Source organism: Rosa chinensis, chromosome 7 (assembly GCF_002994745.2).
Source record: "Rosa chinensis cultivar Old Blush chromosome 7, RchiOBHm-V2, whole genome shotgun sequence".
Classification (NCBI taxonomy): domain Eukaryota; kingdom Viridiplantae; phylum Streptophyta; class Magnoliopsida; order Rosales; family Rosaceae; genus Rosa; species Rosa chinensis.
Window position 1 is genome coordinate 45,107,055 of NC_037094.1, and position 14,169 is coordinate 45,121,223.

Sequence of the window (14,169 nt, forward strand, 5' to 3'; positions counted from 1 at the left end):
GGAGGGAAAGTGATTCCTTTGGGGTTTGGAAGGAACCACTTTCCCCCTTATTTTCCCTTCGTTCAGTAAGTGATTACCTTTCCTTTTGCATCCCAAATGCAGGAAAGGAACAAGTTTCCTTTCTTGATGCTTACTTTCCGTGAACCAAACGTGGCTTAAGAGCAAGTTCAGAGGATCCATCTTGACCGGCCTCCACCTAAGCTGGCTGAGATGGTGACCTCAATGGCACAAAAAATCAGCTCCAGTGGTTGTGCCTTGACCAGCTTCAGAGTGGTTTTTCGTTACCAAGACCTATTGACCCAACGGGTGAATTTGTTCTAAGGAAGGTAGTTTTTTGAAGAGGCCAGTCAATGGATTCCAAATATACATGAATTTTTCTTTTAGTTCAAGAGCTTCAAGAACCAAACCATTGTATGGGCACAATATTCTGACACAACAGTAGGGATGCTCGAATGGGCAGCGAATCTCTCTAAACAAACAAGAAGGCCTATCCAAGTCTAGGGAGTCAAATTCATATTTATAGTATGAGGAGATGAGGCTGCTGACAAACTATTTGGTATTGCGATTTCACAAACTGTGGGTCGAATAATATGATGAATTTCCAGCACCTTGAAGCACAGGTGAAACGGATTAGGGATTTGACCGGTAACCTCTCCTGAATTTTCACCATCACATATTTGGGTAAGTAACGTACCATTTTCAATTGATTTGGTTAATTTAGCTATTTTTAATTCTACAGACAAATAACACCGGCTGGTTAACTAGAACAAAGGATAATTAGGCACAATTTTGTTCAAGAGTTCGTATAAATTCATGAACCTCAATTCAATTTTTAATTTAGCCTCAAGTGATCCTATATGAACACAATTCTTGAATAAAAAATTATGACGTGAACACATATATACAATAAATGCCTAAAGTGTGGGTTAGAGATTATATACCTTTGTTAAATCATTGATTCGATTACTTGAAAACCTTTTGCAAAGTTCGACATCGACATGCCTTTGTCTTATACTACCTCGCAAATCTCCATTCTCACTAAGTATCAATATAGTTGTAAAATCGAGTTTTGTTTGTGCGTCTACTACTAGAGTGTTAGCTGAATTTATAGATAGGGGTCTAGTGGAAAATACTCGGGGCTCGTTTGTTTTGTTGAATTGGTGACTGGAAAAGGAAACCATTTCCTTTTCCAATGCGTTGGCCTTAATTTTAGGTGCGGAACGGAAACGAAAGAGCCAGCTGATATGGAATCAATTTTGTCTTTAGGGTGGAATTAGATTAATGCCTAGGAGGTGGTATTTCAATTCCAACCATACTGGGAATAGCCAAATGACGTTATACGTTATATACCCCTCATTAATTGTAGATCAATTTTAAAACTTAACCTTGAGTCTATCTCCTTTAATATTGTTGTATTGTCATCAAGGTAGACGAAATAAGACTGATGGAAGTCACTGCAGTAAGAGCATCTGCCTCCGTAGGCTATATCACCGTTTATAGCCTATCTCTCTCTCTCCCACCGTAGGCTAGTACACGGGCTTCAAAAAAAAAAAAAAGGCTTGCTAACACTTCATAAGCCAAATTTGGCTTCCCATTTGGTATGCTAAATGGTAGGTCCCATTTAATTTTTATGTTTTATACATTTATAAAATTATAATTTTCTTATATAAATGTGTTATTTATAATGTTTCCGAATATAAAAATTATATCATTGTTAATATCTTGTGGAGATCTTCAATATGAACTTGATTAGGGGTCATCATGGGCCGGGCTAGGGCCGGCCCTTCCCTAAATTTTAGGGCTTAGGGTCGGGCCGGGCCGGGCCTAGTCAAAGTCAACAAAATTTAGGGCCGGGTAGGATCGGGCCAGGGCTTAAATATGCTAACCCTTACCCGCCCGAAAAGCCCGATCCGTTAGGGCCGAAAGGGCTGGGTCGGGCCGGCCCTCAAATAGGGCCAAATAGGGCTGAAATGGGCCAAAAAGGGCCTTATTTTGTTTAACAAAAAAAAAAACATTATTTTTTTCTTCTCAAAATATGGCTTAATGGTATATATTGGTGATAAAAGACTCATTGTTTTTTATTGAACATATTTTATATTAATGTAATACTTGTAACTTATAACATTTATTAATCTTACTTAAGGTGGTTATATTCAATTAACTATCTATATAAATCTCCCAATATTAATTGTTGTCTAACAAAGAAAATAGAAATTAAAGAAAACAAAACTTATGAAATCAATTACAAAGAAAGAGATAAATTGCATATTATAGAAAAAAGAGAAACGTAATTAAAAAATAGAAAAAAAATATATGGCTTATTCGGGCGGGCCAAAAATTTCGAAATGAAAATTGACCAATCTGACAATGCTCATGGAGGGTAACAAGCCTAATAAACTAGTTATATTACATTACAAGGCATATAAGGATTATGTGCGATCCAAAAATTTTGAAATGAAAATCGACCAATCTGAAAATTCTTATATGTTTATACAATAGTGATAGGTATTGTGTAAAGAAATTAGGCCGATCCGCCGTGAATAAGGCGTCCAAAGTAGCGGTCAACGCTTTGCACAAGCAAACTTCCCTAAGGAGAGAGGCACCATGCGCGGACAAACGTTGCGGAATTTTGACATCCGTAAGTAGACCCCCTACCCATGAGAGTGTGGGAGCTGAAAGATCGAAAAAAATGAATTGCCAAGGACCGATTAAGAGCATATTTGTTTTATGTTCTATTTAGGGTATTGAGTTGACCGGGTAGATCGAGGTCCAACCGAAGGCGGAAATTGCTGAAATTTCTACCACTAACATATATTCATATGAAAACAACATCCAGCGGTTCATTTTAAAAAATTCCATTTCGTCCCCCATTTTGCTCATGGAGGGTAACAAGCCTAATAAACTAGTTATACTACATTACAAGGCATATAAGGATTATGTGAGATCCAAAAATTTTGAAATGAAAATCGACCAATCTGAAAATTCTCATATGTTTATACAACATTGAAAGGTATTGTGTAAAGAAATCAGGCCGATCCGCCGTGAATAAGGCGTCCAACGTAGCGGTCAACGCTTTGCACAAGCAAACTTTCCTAAGGGGAGCGGCACCATGCGCGGACAAACGTTGCCGAATTTTGACATCCATAAGTAGAACCCCTACCCATGAGAGTGTGGGAGCTGAAAGATCGAAAAAAGTAAATTGCCAAGGACCGGTTAAGAGCATATTTGTTTTATGTTCTATTAAGGGTATTGAGTTGACCGGGTAGATCGAGATCCAACCGAATGCGGAAATTGTTAAAATTTCTACCACTAACATATATTCATATGAAAACAACATCCAGCGGTTCATTTTAAAAAATTCCATTTCGTCCCCCATTTTGCTCATGGAGGGTAACAAGCCTAATAAACTAGTTATACTACATTACAAGACATATAAGGATTATGTGCGATCCAAAAATTTTGAAATGAAAATCGATCAATCGGAAAATTCTTATATGTTTATACAATAGTGATAGGTATTGTGTAAAGAAATTAGGCCGATCCGCCGTGAATAAGGCACCCAATGGAGCGGTCAACGCTTTGCACAAGCAAATTTCCCTGAGGGGAACGGCACCATGCGCGGACAAACGTTGCGGAATTTTGACATTCATAAGTAGACCCCCTACCCATGAGAGTGTGGGAGCTGAAAGATAGAAAAAAGTGAATTGCCAAGGACCGGTTAAGAGCATATTTGTTTTATGTTCTATTTAGGGTATTGAGTTGACCGGGTAGATCGAGGTCCAACCGAATGCGGAAATTGTTGAAATTTCTACCAGTAACATATATTCATATGAAAACAACATCCAGCGGTTCATTTTAAAAAATTCCATTTCATCCCTCATTTTGCTCATGGAGGGTAACAAGCCTAATAAACTAGTTATACTACATTACAAGACATATAAGGATTATGTGCGATCCAAAAATTTTGAAATGAAAATCGATCAATCTGAAAATTCTTATATGTTTATACAATAGTGATAGGTATTGTGTAAAGAAATTAGGCCGATCCGCCGTGAATAAGGCACCTAATGGAGCGGTCAACGCTTTGCACAAGCAAACATCCCTAAGGGGAGCGACACCATGCGCGGACAAACGTTACGGAATTTTGACATCCATAAGTAGACCCCCTACCCATGAGAGTGTGGGAGCTGAAAGATCGAAAAAAGTGAATTGCCAAGGACTGGTTAAGAACATATTTGTTTTATGTTCTATTTAGGGTATTGAGTTGACCGGGTAGATCGAGGTCCAACCGAATGTGGAAATTGTTGAAATTTCTACCACTAACATATATTCATATGCAAACAACATCCAACGGTTCATTTTAAAAAATTCCATTTCGTCCCCCATTTTGCTCATTAAGAAGTTAACATTACATTGGTAAAAAAGTTTCAACTCGACCAATTGATTATTTTTAGTTATGTTGATTACTTGATTTATTTCAAAATTGGTATTACATGAATATATTGTCCAATTTGAAATAATAGCTTTGTAATTATTACAGTTAATTAGTTAACAGTAATTATTGGTAAATATTAAAATACCCATAAGATTATATTAAAACGGCGGCGTTTTTGCCGAATTAACGGTTAATTCTTTAAAAAAAATTATTTTTTTCTTCTCAAAATATGGCTCAATTTAAAAGACTCATTTCCTAATATGGTAGATTGAAATAATTTTCTACACTTCCATAGTTTTATTACTTTTATACATATAACACATGTAATAGAAAATAACAAAAATAAAATATAAATTTTAGGGCCGGGCTTTAAGGGCCGGGCCGGGCCTAGCCCTTATGGGCTCAATCGGGCCGGGCCGTAGGGTAGGGCCGGGCTTTATTTGTGTGACCCATACCCTACCCTAAATAAAAAAGGGTCGGGCCGGCCCGCCCTAATGGAAGGGTCGGGCCGGCCCGCCCTAATGGAAGGGTCGGGCCGGCCCGCCCTAATGGAAGGGCCGGGCCGGGCGGGCTTAGGGCGGGCTTAGGGCCCAAGGGCCATAAGATGAGGCCTAAACTTGATATTTGATATGTTCAGATTTTTTTTGGGTGTAATTTTCAAGTTTTATGATATACACACACATATGTTTTTATTTAAGTATAATAGATTAATTTTATTAATAGCCTCGTCAAAATGTAGCTAATTTTATTATAGAATTTGACTTACGGTGCCAGCACTGTTTTTTGTTAATAGACCTAATGAGCATCTTAGAAGGAATATTCTCTTTTTGGTAGGCTAAATATATTTGGCCTTTGGCCTATGGTGGAAGATGCCCTTAACAAATGGATCATCCTCGATATTTATATATTGCTTTCCCCCAACCACTTTTTTTTGTCAGCTCCTTTCTAATCGATGTAATTCTACTCTATTCTTCCATGCATAGATGACAGAAGCCTTTGCAAAATTCAGTCTTGATTCACTATGTCCAACCATTAGTGATGTTTTAATTTCTCTAACTTTTACTCCTCTTGTACAGTTATTGTGGTGAGATACGATTAAAGCAACAAGCTCATGAACTGAAAATTTGTATGAATGAAGGACACAGGACTCTGCAAATACACCATTGTACAATTTCTATACTATGAGTCCAGAATCCAAATGAATCATGAGTAAGTGCAATTGCAACGTGTCTCCTTTTGCAAGTGCAATTTATTTGATTTACTTGTGATGGCTATAAACATACTTTTAATACTTTTGACATTTTATGATCTTACATATCCAAGGACGAGTATTATTAGTAATAACTGTATTATTGCCCTGGGTATTATTGGAAAATCTGAAATATGTTTTTCCCAATCATGCTTGCAGTTCCAGTTTCATCCAAACGTTGAAATGGAAATATTAAATCCCTTTCCATTCCAAGGTAGTTAAGGAAATGAGTTCAATTCATTTTCCCTTTTTATGATTCCAGTCAACCAAACAGTTTTAACAAAACAATGGGTCAAGATAGTAACTGATTTTGGCCAAACAATGGGCCAATATTGAACGTAAATTTTCAGATATTTTGAACACCTAGATGTGGATGTCGTCTTTTAATTTTTTTTATTTTTTATTTTTAGTATTATTTATTGTTTGCTTGTTTGGTATGTCAATTAAAGGTTTCATATTTTACCTAGTTCATAATTACTTTATATGGTGCCTGACCACTAGCGAATAAAAGAATAAATGTCAGAAAACTATAATAATTATTTTCCTCGTACCAAAAACTTGTAAAATGTTTTTAATCACAATTTTTGTTACGTCTTGTACCTTAAGTTACCCGTTAATTGGTCAATTGGATGGTAAATGATTAAAATATTTACTTTTATCTTCATTTCGATTATTTAGAGGACCGAAAGTTGACTTTTTGTTCGGTTCTATTTTGAGGAAACTCCCTTTGGAAAGTTGTAGAGCACGTTGAACCTAGTTCGTGGACACGTGGCACACCAAAATTGGAGTTCGTATGAGAGATATGATTTGCAGAAGTTTATGAATTCGTTGGAGTTTTCAGGGGGAAAAGCTTATTGAATCCGATACTATAAATAGATGAAACCCTAGTTTGGGGGGGGGGGGGGGGGACTCTCATTTCTTGGGCAGCATACCCAAACATAGAGAAAAAGAGCAGGGAGATCGTGTCAACCCGACTTGAAAACTGAAACTCGGCGGGTATCGCTGCCTTCTGGCCACCATTAGCTTCGGTTTGCATTGGAGGAGGAATTGCGACGCAAAAATCTGAGTTCGGCCGAATTTTCTTAACTCAGTTTGATCTCATCGTTCCGATGACTTCCGACTGAGAAATTTGTTGGGTCATGAAGCTCGTGCTGCCCTGATAATCTTTATAACCACCTTGCAACACAATTCAATCAAAGGTGAGAGAATCGAAGAATTGAACTTTTTCGGGGAAAATCGGCCTACTTGCTTCTGAGGTAAATTCCAGCTTGTGTGTTTGGATTCAGACTTTGTGGTAGTTATAGTTTTTGGGGATGAGGAGAGGAAAAGTTTGGCATAGGTTTGGTGACCCAGTTCAGGGGGTTGGTCAGCGGCGCGTGGGGCTGCTGGTGACAGCGCATGGGGGCGTGTGCTGCCGCTTCTGACCTTCCATTTTATTCTAATGTGTAGAGCACGATGTTACAATCCTGTGGACATAGTTTGGTAGGAATACGTCCAACTTCAAGATTGATTGTAATTTTCAAAGTTTCAGAAATTCGGGTATAAATTCTTAACGATCCGACCGTTGGATCGTTATGATTTTTCATGAGCATGGTATAAATATCGAGTTCATGAAACGCTTGAAGTTTGAGCCAATTCTGATGTGAGTTTGGATTTTAGGGATTTTGCGATGAACTACTAGTGAGTTGTTTCGTTTGAATTCGAAATTAGTTAATACTAATTCATTTCCGACGAGAGTGTCGGATTTGAGTGTTAATCATGACTTGCGACCTCTTGAATGCAATTTCGCACATGGTTACGATCTCTTATAAATATTCAGATTATATTACTTGCGATTTATGATTGTCGATAAATAATTGAATTTATGTGTTAATAGTGATCTTTAATTCCCGATGAATATTATGAATCTGAGTAATTGTTAGGATTTTTGGGTTTATTGTATGATCGTGGATGTATTAACTATTGATTGAGTAGTATTATGTTGTGATTGTAATAATTGTTTCAGTTGGATGTGATATGTGATTTAATCACTAGGAGAGAGGGGATGGACTAGTGGTCTCCACTTGACACTAGAAGAGAGGGGATGTACTAGTAGCCATTGTTGATGTTATGGCACCAAGAGAGAGGGGATGTACTGATGGTCGTAGTTACTATTGTGGCACTGGGAGAGGGGGGATGAACTGGTGACTGTTATGATTGCTGATTTGGTAATATGATTGTATATTGTGACGTGTGTTGTGATACGTATATGCATGATTGATATATGATGGGCTATGAACCCCGTTTTATTTGAGTGGGTGGGTGGATGAGGTTATGAAGAGCAGGTAGGCTCCAGGGGTTGAGAATTATTATTATTATTATTTTTTTTGAAAGAAAGGGCTGGTGCAGTGGCTCTCACACTTTGTCCATTAATGAAACCATAGAATACATGGGGGGCACATAGTGCCTTAACCCCAAATTACAATAAGCCTTAAGAGAATTGTTTATATAACTAGAAGGGTTCAGTTGTTTCTGCAGGGTTGAGTAGTCCATTTTTTGGGGATGTTCTGCTGAATTTTTAGTTGCATTTCTCTTAGAGTGAGCCCCACAGGATTACTTCGAATTTCAGAGTGAAATCTGGGTCTGGTCTTGTCAATATTTTTTAATATATATGGTGCCTTACATGAGTAGTTGGTTTCTTCCTTAATAGCATGAGCTATGAGAGCCATGGTTGACCACCTACACCTGATATTTATTCTCTACTAATTTCTCTATGTGGTGCTTTCAGTAATAATGTTGTAAAAACCATTAGGTAGTAGGCCGGTGGTGGAGAGGAGTCTAATGTCTAGGCGCTTAGGTAAGACAAAGGCGGGCGCCTAGGCAAATTCTATTTCATTTTAATTTTATTATGTAACATATAAATAGTACCTAATTAAAAGAAATATATACTTGGTTGTATAATTGATTGAAAATATGAGAAAAAAAGTTAAGCATATGATGAGTACCTACAAATAAAAAGTTATTTTTTAAACCTAACATGCCTGGGTACTACTTATATGCCTAGGTGCTATTTTTAAAAAGTGATTTGAGTACAATATTGATTATATTGTTTTTCTACAACTATATGCCTAGTTGGTCAAGATTGTACTGTTTTGAGAAATTAGGGAAGGTGCAATTTCATTCACTTCAACTAGGAGAGAAATGACGTAATATGCATGTACCCGTCTTCAAAAACTCTGGGACGAGGCTCCATGCTTGGAGTTCTATTTATCTTGGTTAGAACTTAGAACCAATTGTGAATTGTGTAGCGCTGGACTGAAGTAATTCTGATGTGGATAATATTAGCTTAGAAATGGAGACCTAGAAGAAGCGTAAGGACACTCTACACTGCCAACTAATAACGCTAGCAGTTGAACTAATTCAAGTTGATAAATGTCTTGTTGCTTTGAAGTTATCACTTTTACAGGCCACTAAAGAGCAGGAGCGCTTTCTGTTCACAAGCTTGTGAATGTGAATGGATTAGAAAACTTGGGCTGAATTAGACGAAGGTAATGTGTTTTTGGAGTTTCGACTGGCTATATTTCTAACGTTTTTGATAAGCCTTTATGCAAGAGACAGAAATTAGGTCGAAACAATGGCTGCGTCAACATAGATTATTTTGTCGCCTTTTGAAGTGTAAAGTTGATGTATGTACACTGACACCTTGTAACATGCCTATAAGTTGATACAAATATCAGAACGAACTGAGAACTTAACTATGTAGTACTTATCTGAGTTTGAGATGCTTCTTTTACAAGAGTTTTGTAAGGGGGTGAAATTTGCACACTCCTAATTGTAAATGACACACCATTTTATTTTTTTAATACTATTTCATCTCACAACTTTTTACACTTCCTAAAATACCCTAAAGTCAGAATATTTTTTTCCTTTTTGGGTCCTCTCTCTCTCTCTCTCTCTCTCTCTCTCTCTCTCATCTCCAAAACCATGACTATCTTCTCTCTTTCTTCTCCATGTACGAGCCCAAGCTGGCTTCCTCTTTCTAGCTGCTAGGTTAAAGAACAGAGACCCATTTGCAGAGCCATGGATTCGAGGGCAGTGTAGACGGCGTCGATTTGGGCCAATTCGACGTATCCAAGACCCAGGAAAGTTGATTTGGACACCCCGAATCCTATCTCTGCACCTGGACCCTTCTCTCTTGCATCTGCCTCTTCACGTACACTAGTCTGTGAGTTTGATTCCGCTGCCACAAGTCAACAATCTCAACAACTCCTCTCTTTGATCTATCGGGTACCACCCAAAAATGCTTCTCTCACATCAGTCGACGACCTCCAAGCCCACCCAGAGTTTGGAATTATACCTTAATTAAGAATTGCATAGATTGTGATCTTCATTCCAAATTCAATTGCAGGTTGTATCGATTAGGCCAGTTCACGCATTAGCACACACCAACAACAGTGTGGTTGTTCTCCAATAACGCAACCCAGGACAATTGGTGGATACCCTTGTCTCTCTTGTTCCCTTCTCCAATTCGAAGTTCAAACCTCCTGACATTGACAACAACTCAACCAAATTTCCAGAATCCCACAATGTCGAAATACAAACAAAACTATCTTATAATTCGAACAATCGCAATCCTAACCACAACAGCCACAACACATGAATTCCAAGCCGATTCAACATAATTTCAGCTAACCTTTAACATACAAAATCAAGTGAATGTCTTTGAGCTGTTGCCACTTCACCTTTATGACACAGAACAACCAACTGAAGAAAACTCTCCCGTGGTTCACCATCTCCATCACTTTCACCAATTCTGTAAATTTAACATACCCATTATCAATTCTCAATGTAACATACAAAATCGAATTGAAAAAGGGTATCAGACAACCTGAAACCACCACTGTGCACAATGATTTCGACGGTGGCCGAGGATACCGAAATACCAAGTCTCCCAAATGTAATCGAATTCGAATTTTTTTATACCAGAACATAGAGCTCAACGAGAGGACTAATTTCCTTACCTTGCATGTCATCACTTGCGACTCCGGTCGCCGGAAAACACAAGAAAACCTTCGGAACCAAAGAAACTCCTCGCCTTCGAATCGACTATGCCGTAGCCCGTCGGTGGAAACCCCAGCCAAAGGTTTGGTCGCGATGTCGAGGTGGTCCTAACGCAGCCGGTGTGCCACCGTGAAGAGGCAGGACGGAGCTGGAAAACTGATTGGGAAATGTCTATTGATACTCATCCAAGTTCTAACCAGCTTCGGCTCGTAGATGGTCATGGTTTTGGAGAAGAGAGAAAGACAGAGAGAGAGGACCCAAAAAGGAAAAAAAAAATCTGACTTTAGGGTATTTTAGGAAGTGTAAAAAGTTGTGAGATGAAATAGGATTAAAAAAATAAAAAGGTGTGCCATTTGCAATTAGGGGTGTAAAATTAGAATCGGATGAGTTCAATTTCCTACCTCAAAGTGTTAACAGTTATATATCATTCTTCCTAGCACTATTCCATCTCTCAATGATACTCTGCTGAATGGATCTTAATTTTGATCTTTTGCCATTCTCCTTATTTTTGTGGCACTAATTACAAATGCCAAGAAAGGTGTTAAAAAGGGGACCAAATCTTTGGGCCGGTGGTCTGATGAACTAGATCTAAAGAAAAGAATGCAAAGGTTTTCGAGAACTACATTTGATCGCAATACTTCGGATTCATTAGGTCAAATACCATTGCATGCAGCATGATGCTGTATTGGCGTCCCACGTGGTGGTCAATTTTTTTCGAATGAACACAGTAGAATAACTTTCCATTATTTTTTCTTCAAGGGTCATCTTTTTTTGACTGTTTTTGGCTACCTCATCACAGTTGACATTCCCATTAGCTTGTAAACTGTTTCATCTGAACTAGAAGCAAATATCTGCACTAATGATAATACATTCTGCAATTCTGCATTTTTCCCTTCATTATTATTGTTTGGATCCTGCTATAATTTCAATGCCAATATTGATATTTAATTGAATTTGCGAATCCCCCTTGTACGAACTATAGTGAGAGGCAGCCTATAAGGTTTCTCAATATTCTTGGCCTGAGAATGTTATGATGGATGGATGACTATTGCTTCAAATTTAGTACTGCATTGTCTATGCCTGTGGATATTTTGAGCTGTTAATGCTCCAAACCAAATACAAAAGTGTTTTTAATCCTAGTATATTATTATTTTATATTTTATTATTAATATTATTATTATTATTATTATTATTATTAACCCACCTTTCACTATCGCCCAAACAAGTTTAACTTTAGAGTTCTAATTGGCTCTAGTGCATTACTAAGGGGAGTGTGATTTGCAAATTAAGGAGTGTGAATTTCATTCTCCATTATTAGTTGCTAGTATGATCGCATCTAATTTCTTCATTATCTGATAAGAAGTGCTTTTTAATCCTGCAATTAATTATTGCTGCAGAAATATAAATTTCAATCCTCCAATTTAAATAACGATAACAGAGAAATGTATCACCAAGAAATGTAAGAATTATAATATAAACAAGACATCCTTCTACCACATATTATAATATCACAACCTATGACTGATGGATCATTTCTATTTAGTAACTTTGATAACATAATAACTATTTTTCATCTATAAAGTTTATAAGACAAACGAGGTTTGATGAGAACTGCAAGTGGAGTAGCCTTGACGTTGGTGAGCCCAAAACTCTCGGTCATATCAATTGGTGCATTATCGGAGAGAGTTGAAACTTGGAACGCATGTAGGAAGCTGGCCAATGTAAATTGCACCATTTGAATGCCGAAAGATAGTCCAGGGCATGCTCTTCTTCCACTTCCAAATGGAATTAACTCAAAGTGTTGACCCCTAACATCGACATCCTTATGGGTGGTTAGAAATCTCTCCGGCTTGAAACCTAATGGGTCATCCGGCCACATTTTTGGGTCGGTTTGGATCTTCCATAGGTTTGTGATCAACCGTGTACCTTTTGGGACATAGTAGCCACCTATGGTGCAGTCCTTGTCGAATTCATGTGGTGCTGATAATGGTGCTGCCGGGTATAACCGAAGCGTCTCTTTCACTATGGCTTGGATATAAACCAGCTTGCTCATATCCGACTCACTCACAAATCTCTCTCTTCCTATCTCGGTGTCTAGTTCATCTTGGGCTCTTTTCAACTTTTCATGGTTGTTTAACAGTAACGCTATTGCCCATGTCAAAGTGACCATGGTGGTATCACTGCCTCCTGCAATCATATTCTGAGAAAAACAGAAAGTATTTATATATAAAAGATGTATATAAAAATATTCAAATTTGAGTGCATATATAGCTTCACAGAAGTAAGTACCAAGCTTGTGGCTTTGTTAATGGTATCTGCATCAAAACCGCTGACGTCAGCATCTTTAAGTATCGAAATCATGGTGTCTATGAAGTCTTGCTCCCCTTTACAATTATGAGCTGCATCGCCTTCTAGTGCTCTCTTTTGCTTATGCTCTTCTACCCAATTTTCAAGAATGGCGTCCAATTCTTTTCCTGATTTCTTCATGGCTTTCTCATGTCCACCTAAATCCAACCACCGAAGATGAGGAATCACATCGCCCACCAATAACATCCCCATAAAGTTAAAGAACTCCCTCAACGCCTTCTGGACTGAACGTGCTTCCTTCTTCTCTTCCTCGTCGGTAGCAAATGAGTAACGCTTTCCAGCCACCATCCTGAGAATCATGTTTAAAGTGAGGTCCCCGAACCATTGGTTTAACTCCACCAACACTTGGTCACTATTCAAGCCCTTGTTTACATTTGCTCTACTGCTCCAAGTTTTGTACATTTCTTTCAAGAAGGTACTCACCTCCGAGACTCTTATGTGTTTGAGCAGCTCGAGCCGGCGGTTGGAGAGCAACTCTAAAGTGGTAATCTTACGTATTTCTCGCCAGTAAGGTCCGGTTAGGGCTAACGCAAACATGGCGTAGTTATAGCCCATGTGATTTGCAAGTGCCATTTTGGGGCGGGAGGACAAGCACGTGTTGATGCGCCCGAAAGCAAGCGCATAATTTAACCCTGAAATGTCATCGTTAGTATATAGTAAATAGGGATCGTTCTATTCCGGGGATTGAGGGTACACCTGTAATTGCAAAAACAAATTAATAAAAGTAAAAAGTATTAATTACAAAAATAAAACAAAGAATAAAAATATATACAAATGAACACAAAAGGGGGTTTTAGGATTATTAAATTAAAAACTAAAATAAATAAAATAAAGAAAATGTAAAAAACATATATACACGGGTGGAATGAGAGAACAAAGATCAAAATCGAAACATATGATTAAAATTGACTCAAACCCTAATATTGTTCATCTAAGTCATGAGAAAGGAGTTGATCATGTGAAACATTCGAAAGCAAATGAATTCCCATTTTTTACTTTTCAATGCTAATTAACCTAAGCGAAAGCACCTAGATTAATCCTATCAAACATGCAATCAAACCCTAGAAAGCTAGTCAAT

The 14,169-nt window shown here is 37.9% G+C and overlaps 1 protein-coding gene across 2 annotated transcripts; it reads right to left on the reverse strand.

Annotated features, from left to right (window-relative positions):
* Positions 1 to 12,210: 12,210 nt before the first annotated feature.
* LOC112179822 (cytochrome P450 82A3) lies at positions 12,211 to 13,779 on the reverse strand. Of its 2 annotated transcripts, XM_040509874.1 has the most exons (3): positions 13,515 to 13,623; positions 13,014 to 13,380; positions 12,211 to 12,924 (listed from the first exon to the last, which is right to left on the reverse strand). In XM_040509874.1, the coding sequence occupies exons 2-3, from the start codon at positions 13,377 to 13,379 to the stop codon at positions 12,295 to 12,297; spliced, it is 996 nt and encodes a 331-aa protein (XP_040365808.1). In that variant the 5' UTR covers position 13,380; positions 13,515 to 13,623; the 3' UTR covers positions 12,211 to 12,294. The 2 variants fall into 2 exon arrangements, with proteins under 2 accessions (XP_040365808.1, XP_024174071.1); XM_024318303.2 differs by having other exon boundaries at positions 13,014 to 13,779.
* Positions 13,780 to 14,169: the final 390 nt, after the last annotated feature.

Excerpts from the sequence above, each read along its gene's own strand:
- LOC112179822 (XM_024318303.2), bottom strand. The coding sequence starts at position 13,664 with ATGGCACTTGCAAATCACATGGGCTATAACTACGCCATGTTTGCGTTA. Across the intron at positions 12,925-13,013 it reads TTAACAAAGCCACAAGCTTG|AATATGATTGCAGGAGGCAG; the intron begins GTACTTACTTCT and ends TGTTTTTCTCAG.